The sequence below is a fragment of the Empidonax traillii genome, unplaced genomic scaffold (assembly GCF_003031625.1).
Source record: "Empidonax traillii isolate 1590-97213 ecotype Southwest subspecies unplaced genomic scaffold, ASM303162v1 scaffold992:size1346157, whole genome shotgun sequence".
In the NCBI taxonomy this organism is placed as follows: domain Eukaryota; kingdom Metazoa; phylum Chordata; class Aves; order Passeriformes; family Tyrannidae; genus Empidonax; species Empidonax traillii.
Genome location: NW_020956185.1, coordinates 1,275,684 through 1,285,783, shown reverse-complemented (window position 1 = coordinate 1,285,783; position 10,100 = coordinate 1,275,684). Strand labels below are relative to the sequence as shown.

The 10,100-nt window shown below is 46.9% G+C and overlaps 1 protein-coding gene across 1 annotated transcript in view; it reads right to left on the bottom strand.

The window, feature by feature from the left end:
• Positions 1-2,483: 2,483 nt before the first annotated feature.
• The window catches only part of EPS8L2 (EPS8 like 2), a 46,827-nt gene continuing 39,210 nt past the window's right edge, over positions 2,484-10,100 (bottom strand). Inside the window, exons 16-21 of the mRNA XM_027903725.1 lie at positions 7,844-7,955; positions 7,010-7,117; positions 5,820-5,961; positions 3,837-4,020; positions 3,321-3,453; positions 2,484-2,992 (exon numbers count right to left, since the gene is read on the bottom strand). Coding sequence (XP_027759526.1) covers positions 2,921-2,992; positions 3,321-3,453; positions 3,837-4,020; positions 5,820-5,961; positions 7,010-7,117; positions 7,844-7,955 — 751 coding nt within the window. The 3' untranslated portion in view covers positions 2,484-2,920. The remainder of the gene's footprint in view (positions 2,993-3,320; positions 3,454-3,836; positions 4,021-5,819; positions 5,962-7,009; positions 7,118-7,843; positions 7,956-10,100) is intronic.

Here is a 10,100-nt window from a genome sequence, read left to right as displayed (position 1 = left end):
TTCAGGTTCTAGAGAAGGTGATCCTGTTAACGTGGTTATGCTCCTGAAACAGGGGGCAGGACTTGGCTGGAAATGTCAGAGAATCTGTCACTTGGCTGTCTAACAGGCTCTGAGCAATGCTGTCCCCTCTTTTGTTCCAGCTGTGTAAGCTGCCACTGGAATTTCCTTACTGATGAGCAAGAACGTGCTTTTGTACACCTTTCTCATGCTTTGCCCAGCCCAAAAGAGGATAATGCACAGAGGCATCTCTTTGCTCTGGGCTGTGCCTAAGCTGGCATTGACCAAGATTGGGGGTTTTCAGCTTGCCAGTGCAAAATGTAGCCTTAAACAGCATCTATGTGTGAATACGCTGGTGTATTGTCATAGTTACACTTTCCAGGGGTAAGAGAAATTTGTTCTTCAAGGTGTCAAGGAAAGGAGTTGAGTTGGCAGCTTTCCTGGCTTTTAATTCCTACTATGTGTGAGGTCCCCCCCCCCTTTTTGGACACTGTTATGGAGGCCACAGCATCCTTGCTGTTGAATGCCAGTCTCCCAAACCCCCAGGAAACGTGTGGGTTCAGACATTTTGGTGAGTTTCTGAGACTCGGTGACAAACCATTGTGAAAACCCAGCAAACAAGACGGAGATGGAGTTATAAGTATAACTTAACTATTTTAATAAATCTTATACAGTGCATGGTTATATCATTGTCTCCTTCCTTCAGTTACGTCAATGTACAGGACTTTATAGCGTTGTCTGTAGGCAGTACAAGTAGAACAGATGCACAGCTCAGTCGCATGAAAATTTATAAAAGTGACTCCTGCAGTAGGGTCTGGTGAGATGTTTACTTTAGGAAGTGCTCCCATGGCTCCCAGCTTTGCAGAACTGTCCCATTACAATCCCTAATAACTATAACTCTGTGGGACTTGCTTTCCTCTACACCCAAAGAAAGGAAGGTGGTGTGTTTCCTAGCTCAACACTTGGTTTTATTTTCATTTTAGGAATTGCTTTGCCTCCTGTGCTTGCCATCCCGCCTCTTATCTCCACCCTACTCCAGAGCCAGGGCTTCTCAGGACGGTTGTTGTCTTCATCCCTCCCTGACAAGGTAAGTGCCCTTCACATATTCCAGCAGGGTTGGGACTAAAAAGATGATCCCGCCCTGCAAATTCCCTGCCTGCACTCCAGTCCTTGTTTTAAATAAAGAAAATGTATCATCCATTAGAGACATTATTTGAAGAACAAAGCCAAAACTGAGGTGTGTTGGTGCTCCTAGGTTTAGACACAAGTTCCCCAGACACTGTTTTAAAGCTTTTTCCATTAAATGTGCAAGGACAAGCACTTTAGAGGAGGTAGGACCATTCCCAGCAGGTCCAGGCAAGCACAGGTGTGGAACCTGGACATGAATCCCACCCAGCCAAAGGTAAGGTGTGTGAAGGAGAAGACCCAACTCTCCCTGCGCTGCGAGCAGTTTGGAGCTGTTTGCTTTACTGCTTTGCACTCAGGTAGGTCTGTAAGTTAAACAGAGACAGAAATAGAATGTGCCAAACCTACTGTGGACAGGAACTACTCTGTACTTGCTGGAGTTTTAAAATTTTGAGTAAATTTTTGATGCATAATCACTTCATCCTGTTTCACTTCACCCCTGTTTATCGGTTGTTATATACATATGCACATAATATGATAAAGAAAAACACCCTGTGCCAAATTACCCTTTTTTTTTTTTTTTTTTTTTTTTTTTTTTTTTTTTTTTTTTTTTTTTTTTTTTTTTTGGTGGCCATTTATTTTGTGCTAAACCAGCCTTTCCCAGTGTGCCTTTGGGTTTTAAAGGTTTAGGAGGCGTTTCAGCGGAGCCTTTGCAAAGCAGTGGTGAAGGTGGGGACGGGTGACCAACACCCTGGGAAGGGCTGTGGGTGTAACTGGGTTGGGAGCAAATGGTCAGGGCTTATCTTCTCCTGGTTTGAGGCGGGGTTTGGCAACACCACAACATTCCAAATCAGGATCAGTGTCACTGGAAAGGGCTGCACAGCTGCCCTGAGCCCCAGGCTCTGCCTAAGGAGGAGTGGGCATGGGGAACTCACCTATTTCCATATTCAGATCACTTCCTTTGTCACTCCTGCTCGTTTTTAGGCAGTGAAAACTCAGTTCCATTGTTCAAAGCCAGCACTAACTGGTCCATGGATTTAAGGAAGCAGACAGTATTTGGGAATGTGTGTTGCCATTCCAACCTTGTCCAAACAGGGGGCATGGAGGGAAGTGGCGGGGGGGGAGCCAGAGAAGAGAGAATTGTCACAGGCCCTGTGCAGGGGAATATCTGCTCTGAGGAGGGAATGAGAAAAGGTTTGCTTAGGATGCCCAGAGAGGTGGTGACTCCCCATTCCTGGAAGTGTTCAGGGCCAGGATAGATGGGACTTAGAACAACCTGGTCTAGTGGGAGACCTCCCTGCCCGTGACCGGAGTTGGAACAGGATGAGCTTTAAGGTCCTTTCCAACCCAGACCATTTCAGAGCCTTATTGCCGTGGTCCAGACTCCAACCAGTCAGTGCTGTTCCGTGCCTGCTCTTCCCGAGCCATGCTGGAGAGGGGGTGGGAGCAGGGATAGCCCTCAGACAAAAGCTTTGTGGGGTCTTTTTTTTGCTTGAATCCAGCCCTTGTCGTTCATCCAGACCCGTGTGAATCCCGCTCTGACTGCATGCACGTAAAATTTCAGTATAAAATACTTAGTTATAAAAAAAAATACTTCATGCAATATTAAAACACCTTTCCCAGAGGGACATGGTCTTATTGTCAACCCTTAGCGACAGTGTTGGAGGAATTGTCACTCTGCTGGCAGCCAGAGCCAAAGTGCAGCACTGCTGTCTCCTGCCTGGCCCGGGGATCATTGCTTTCATTCCCTTTTTCTCTGCACTACTAGAACTAAGAGCTGAAATAAAGCAGACAGGCTTTAATTAGCGGAATCAATCCTTTCCTGGCGGCGCTTCATGATTTCTTGGAGCTCTGACTCCCCTCTGCTTTTCTGCAATGGAAAAAAAAAACCAGCAGGTTTGAATTTGAACTTGAAGCTGTAGGCAAATGTCAGTATTTAATTCATACTGTAAGGGTCAAGCTAGTTTGAAAGATATATTAGCAAAAAGCAGATTAATTTGTGGAAACAGGGATCTGCCTTATGGATTTAGGACCTTTTTGCTTAAAAGCCCCTTGAGAATTTTTTGGTGTGTTTGATTGATGGTGTGGGTTTTGGTTGCATTGTTTTTCGTTTCTTTCAATTGTGTTTCTTAAAATGCCTGTTTAATGAGATATTTGACACTGCTAGTAAAGTAGGGATTATCCAGAAAAATACTTACCTCCAGTAGGTTTTTCTCCACTGTGATCTTGCTGTATACTCTGTTTCCCTCATCACCACACACCTTCTTCAGCTCCTCTCTGTTGAGGGAGAAGAGCTGAGCTCCAGTGAGGATGCCAAGGTGTTCCACTGTCCTGGGAAAACACAAAGGGAGGAGATGATGGCTTTGTGCCAGAGATAAAAGGGATGGAAGCTACATCAGGACCACATCATGAGGCCCTGGAGCTGTGCCAAGGTGGCAGCTGCAATCCCAGTTGCGTTTCAGGCCATGGGTTTAGTTAGTTATTATGCAGTTTTCTCCAGGAAAACACGTATAAGAAAGGAAGGGAGGGAGTTTGGGCTCTGAATGCCCTGGTTATAGAGCCTGGATTTACCAGGATTGAAATGCATTTTGCAACACAGGCTTTGTAAGTAAATACAAGTGCCTTGTCACACAGTTGAGATGTTGCAAGTGGCCTCCTCTGCTTCTTTTCCAATAAAGGAGCAGCATTTCATGTGGCAATAAAGCAAATCTTACTCTTTGCTGAATGACTTTGCCTCCAGCCAAGCTTTGACTTCTTCGGTGCTGGATTCAAAGGTGAGGGGCACAAAAACTTCCTGAGGCTTTTCCACTTTGAAATTCCTGTGGGGAGGCTGAATTTTGTTGTTTGCGATCATCTTTAGCAGCTCGTCATTCAGCTCATCCATTTGGTGAATAAGTTCTGTAGAAATAAGGAGGGAGTGGCATCAAATCTTCAGTCAGAAATCCTGTTAAATAAATGTGTTTGCAGGGAAATTGTAAGGAAAATTGGAATGCGGCTCAGCATTTTTATTAACTCTGTAAATACACCCCAGGAAAGTGCTTACTTTTGTATTTTAGTTCTAAAGAACAAGCTTAAGTGCTTTGTTGGAGCAATAGGGTGAGCAGTGACATTTTGACCTTCAGAATTCCACCAGGAGCAAATGTGGACAGGGTTCCACTGTGGTTTTGGAGGCTGCTGGAGCAGAGTGGGGGATCTCCCTTTTCCTCCCAAGCCAAGACTTCCTTCAGCTTTTGAAATGTTGCTCTCTCTTTGGGAAAAACTGGAATTTCTGCAGTTCTCCAGAATGATGGAGAGGAGGGATCACAGAATCCCAGCTGAGTGTTCTAAGAAGATTTGGGTTTGGGTTCCTTGCAGCGTGACTGGTGAGAACCTCATTTGCACCTGTTTCCGATACAATTTACATTGAGGCCAGTCTTGTTTCTCACATTTGTAACTTTTCCAGTCTGTCTCACCTCAGCCCAGGGATGTGAGACCCCACAACCCCCACCAGTGTTTGCTCAAGGTGTGAATCTGGTCTGACAGTGTCTTTGCTCCCACTGGTGCTGTCAGATGGTGACAAGGGACAGGCTCCCTTTCCCTGATGTCTGGTGTTGCTGTTGGCTTTTTGCTGCAGTTTGTCATCTTCCTGTTTTTGAGTTATTTAGTTCCCTTTGGGCTGTTGAAATCAGGGAACTGCCCTGCAGACACAGCAGCAAGAGGGGAGAACCCCAGCCCAGGGGAGGCAGCATGTTGTTGCCATTTACTTTTCTCTCATCACCCCTTCACTGTTGCCTGATGTGGCAGGATAGTTCTGTGAGAATCTGCAGTTAGAGATTTGGGATTGGGTTCTTTTTTGGTCCTCACTGCTGCTTCTAGTAAGTAATTTGCTGATCCAGGTCCTCAGAGCTCCAGGTTTTGCTCCACAGCTGAACAGAAGTGGCTGGAAGCACAAACTGTGGCTGAGCAACACTCATAAAAATCAGGGGTTGGGACCAAGATGATCTTCAAGGTCCCTTCCAACCCAGGCTATTTTATGTTTCTCTGAAAACTCCAGTGCCACAGTATCTGGTACCACTTTTCCCATGGAACTCCTGAAGGATGTGGGGAATAACTTGGTGTTATTAATGGATAAGTGTCTGTGATGCTCACGTGGGGCTCTCCTGCTTCCAGGAGTCCACAGAGGATGAACAGGGTGGAGTAAGAGGGTGAGGTAAACAGGGCTCCTGGTCTCTTTCCTGCTCTATGACCCCCCCCCCCCCTCAAAGCATGTGCAGGCTGAGGAAGTGATGTGGCTCTCCTGTTTGTCTGGGAATTCTGTGGAACCACAGGAAGGAACAGGCCAGGTGGGCGCTGCGTGTGTGGCAGAAGATGAGCAAGAGAAAGGGACCTGAGTGTTTGTGGTTGCTTAGACACACTTAAATGTTTGGGAGGGGAAGGGAAACTCTCTCCCTGGGAAGAGGAGGAGGAAGGTTGAGCTGAAAGGAAGGATGGGGTGATCACTTATTGCCCTGCTTGTCCTGGGCTCCCTGAGAGCCCGGGAGGTGAGTCACGAACACCAGGGCTGCTCTCTTGGCTCTTTTACCCCTTGGAATCTCCTCCAAGCCTATTGCTGGTCTAGTGCTGATCACTAAAAGGTGCAGTTGAGAGGGAACAGTGTGTCCCCTGCTCGGAGCACCCAGAGCCAGGGGAGCGCAGTGTTGGAGCTGTGGGACACGTACGTTCTTTGGCGTCCTGGGGAGAGTTGCGCGATAACATCTCACTGCCCCACTTGTCCCCGGCGTAGCTCGCAGGCAGCTTGTGAGTTGGGCTGGACGGTCCATAGCCCCTGGGGCTCAGGTCTCCTTTGTACCTCTGGTTAGACTGGTGAGAAAAGATGAAAAAAAACCGTGTATGAATTTTTTTTGCCATTTTTCACTTCCTTAAACTTTTTGCCTCTCGCTCACAGAGGGACAAACTGCTGTGTTCTGTGTTGGGGTGGGGCTGGTGGCACCTCAGGGGGAGCTGCGTGGAAGAAGGTAATTTCTGGGTTCTCGTGGGAATGAGCAATCCAAACCAAAGGCTGAGGATTGTGTGAAGGAATTAACATCCCTGGAAAACATGTCATGACTATCACATGTGGCGTTTGATGTGTCCTTGCTGCTGCAGATGACTTCCCACATGTGTGACTCAGCCCTTTAGCCTCTTGCTGTGCAGAAATTACTGCTCACAGGACTTCCCTTGGGAAGCAAAAGGCTCCTTACAGGAGGAGAAAACAAACAGAAATCCCACTGGAAGGCAAAGCCTCAGTGCTCTGTAACTGGGATGTGAAGCAGGACCACTGCCAAGGACCTGGAGCTGTCTGGAAAGTTTTTGGACATTTAGTTTAAACTCACAGGGGTTTATCCAGAGACCTGCTGGACCACCTTATGCTTTGCCCAAACTCTGCTATACCATAGTGGGGAAGTAATTCCGTGCTTCCTTAGAGGATTTAGAGCGCTCCAGCTCCACGTTTTTGCACTGCAAGGTGCAGCATTCACTTAATTCTCACTCAGATGGTGTGTGCATCTGCCTCCACTCCAGCAATGTGTTCCTGCTGCTGAACTGAACTGGATGAGGGAACTATCTGTATTTAAATTAACCTCCAACAAAAACCTCGGCATTTTCATGGAAGAATTTGCTTTTCTGGAAAGCAAGGGGCTGCTGCATGGCTGGGAAGGATACACTTGTTTGGGAAGGGGAAGGTGAGCATGGCAGAATATGAGAGTTTTATCGTAGGAGACTCGGGGATCTCCTGAGTTTGTCTGTGAGGGTCCATCCTGACCTGGGCACAGCATCCTGAGAAATTTGGGGGGCTCTAATGACAGGATTATTTCCAGAGGTTGATGGTGCCCTGCAGGTGCTACCAGTCAGATACCACCTGCCTACAGACCTGTTCCACCTCTTCCAGCTTCACCACATCCAGGATATTATACGGGACGTAACCGGCCTGCCCGCTCCGGTTGAGCAACTTCCACCACTGCTTGTTATCTTCCAGCACCTGGGAGAGGGACAAAAATAGACCTGCTGGTGGGAACACAGACTGCTGGCACACAAAAATGGGGTACAGTGGAGATGGACCACGTGGAAGGTGAAGTTGCCAGAATAACATCACTGAGGGCAGGAGCTCAGAGTAGATCTGTTGCTCTCATGTACAATCCAGGACTGAAACCTTTCCTGGAAGGCATCAGAACTTATCCAAAGGGTGGATGAGCAGAAAAGCACCTCTGGGTGCTGAGGAACTCGTAGGTCCTACTCCATTTCCCTATTTCTCTGTATTTTTTTTTTCCAATGATTAAGTTACTGTTGTCTTTTTGTGTTAAATCAGTAAAAATAGCTATGCTTTGCACAGAAACCTTTTCCTCAGGTCACAGCTGAGTGCTGGCCCAAGTTGTGTCCCACATTCTGCAGCTGCCACCAGCAGTGCAGTAAGAGAAAGGTTATGAAAAAGGATGTTTTCAGAGAAGATAATTCCGTGGGGAGGGGGAAGTGGTAATAACTGGCACAGACCCAGGAAGGGGGTGAGCAGGGCACTGCACTGAGTTGTTTTCCCCCCTCCTTGTAATTAAGGGGTGACTGATGTGTTTCAGCTCAGGAAATGACCCAGCACACAGAGTCAGTCTGTTCCAGCTTCAGACTTGTGCAAAGCTTGGTGTAACTGCTTGGAGTGGGTTAGTGTTTGGTGTCCTGAGGTCTCTCCTGCCCTTTGCCAGGCGTGCTCACCTACCTCCAGGATCTCATCCTTCAGCACGGAGAGCTCGTTGGCATTGCGCGCCGTGAAGTCGTAGCGGATTTTGGCATATCTCTTGGGCAGGGCCATCCCCTGGGCCTCAAAGGTCCTGCAGCAGAGGAAAACCCCAGTTTTAATGGATGCTGATAGAGGGCTCACTGGTAAAACTGTGGTGATGGCAGGTTTGTGTTGGGAGGGGCAGCATCTCTTTGCTCCTCTTTTTGAGGAAGATTTTCACCCCTTATTTGAGTGAAATATCTCGGGTTTGGGGACAGACAAGCAAACACAAAGCTGTAGGGGGTTTGGTTAGTGGTCTTTTTGGGGGAGCTGTGAAGAAAATACTGCTTTTTAAGGCCTGGAGGGGCTGACAGGGCATGAACCAAACGCTTGGATTGTACCTCCTGGGAAAAATTGGGTGTGAAACCCTCCTGTCCTAGTCAGTGGAAACAACAGCCCCAGATGGCAGAGCAGGGAGAAGCTGGGAGAAAGGGAACTGAAAATGAGAGCAGGCAGAACTGACTGGAAATCTGTAGGGTTTTCATCAGGCAACACTGAGCTGCTGACACAGAATTCTGCAGGTTTCCAGGAGCACTGAGTTTGAATGTTTCTGTTCTAAGATGCATTGGGAGAGGGGGAAGACAAATGCTTTCATGTGTCTGCTTGGGAATTTCTGACACTAGAACCTAACACTTTTCCATGTTTGAGGAGAGACAAAGTAAATACGGTAGATTGTTGAAAATGGTGAAAAAATAGAATGAAAGATTCTCTTTGACCCAAACTGAAATGATTTTTTTTTTTTTTTAACCTGGCTGGGGAAAATTTTGCAGGTCTCATTTTCTTCTCCAGTTGAGTGTAGTGTTATTTTTTTAATTCAAAAAATATTTGCTCTATGGAAAACTGTCTTGCCTTGTGGAAGGACAGGTAGGAGGTATTTTAGTGCACTTGCATCTTTTTGCTTGTGATGTGTAGCCTGCACAGATACCTGATGCCATATTCCCTGTGGGTTTGGAGCAGGGGCTCAGCTTCTCCTCCAGTTTAGATCCAATTCTGTAAGCTGGTGAAACCAGAGCTTCCAGCACTACCAGCAACTATATTTTTCCATTTCTGACTTACTGGGTTTGGTCAGTGATTTTAAATGCATGTACTGTGGAAGCTCAGCTCTTCTGAACCTGTAAAACCTGGCTTTGAAATATTACCCCAATATATATAGTTTAAATTGATTTTCCTGCCTTGTTATATGTTTTTGGTGGTCTGAAAAAGTTGAAATCCCTGGTTTAGGGTCCAGTGGTTACAGTGTTGTGTTTAGTTTGGTGCTCTGGGACAGCTCTTGGACGAGTTACACCCACGTGTAGTATTTAAGTTGTAATTCCATGGTGGGGAACAGCTTGGAGCAGTCAGATTGAATCCACCCGACCAGAAAGAGAGCAGTGGCCCTGCCCGGCAGTGCCCTGAAGGCAGGGAGGGGGAGGAAGACCCGAGTTAGGTCGGAATTACTTCTTTTGTGGCATTCCAGAAGGTAAATGAGTCATGAGGGAGGAGCTGATGTGTGCACCTGGGCTGTGCACAAGCGACCTGTGCTGATGGCTGTGGTGCTGCCTGGGGCTTTCAGGATACTTCTCTGCAGCCAAAAGCCCTGTAAATAACTGTAGGACTGATGTGTGGGTGTTTTTGCTAATATGGGGTCTCCTGGCTAGAAAACTAGTTCAGACTCCTCTGAAAAAAGCACGAGCACAGCAGGAAAAATGTCTGTGGCAGGACTGTCATCCTTGCAAACTGGACACACTCAACTGCAGTGCAATGAACTTGAATGTTTGGTTTGTTTTTTTTTTTTTTTCTTAACTGTTACCTGTGAGGAAAAGTTGCCACTGACAGTTTGAAGGACAGGTAAACAGGTGCAACACCTGAGCTGCTCAGCTGCTCTCCGTGAGCCCACGCTGTGCCGGGACTGGGGGTTGTCCTGGGGAGAGGTGGCCTTGGCCAAAGGCACCCTGATAATTTCTATTCCAAGATTCCAGTGCTGCTGTTTGTACTTTGCCTGTGCCGATGGAGGTGGACATGTTTGCCTGTGTGTTTTTTCTAATAGTTACTAAACCCAGACTTAAATCTACTCCTGTAAACAAAATTCTCTGTGTTTTCCCCACTCTAACTGAGAAAACTGGAATTGGAGAAGGGAAATGATCCTAATGGATCCACTTTATGGTCCCACCAGGACCTGTGATGTGGTGAACAAGAAAAATAAGTTATTTGCTGATAT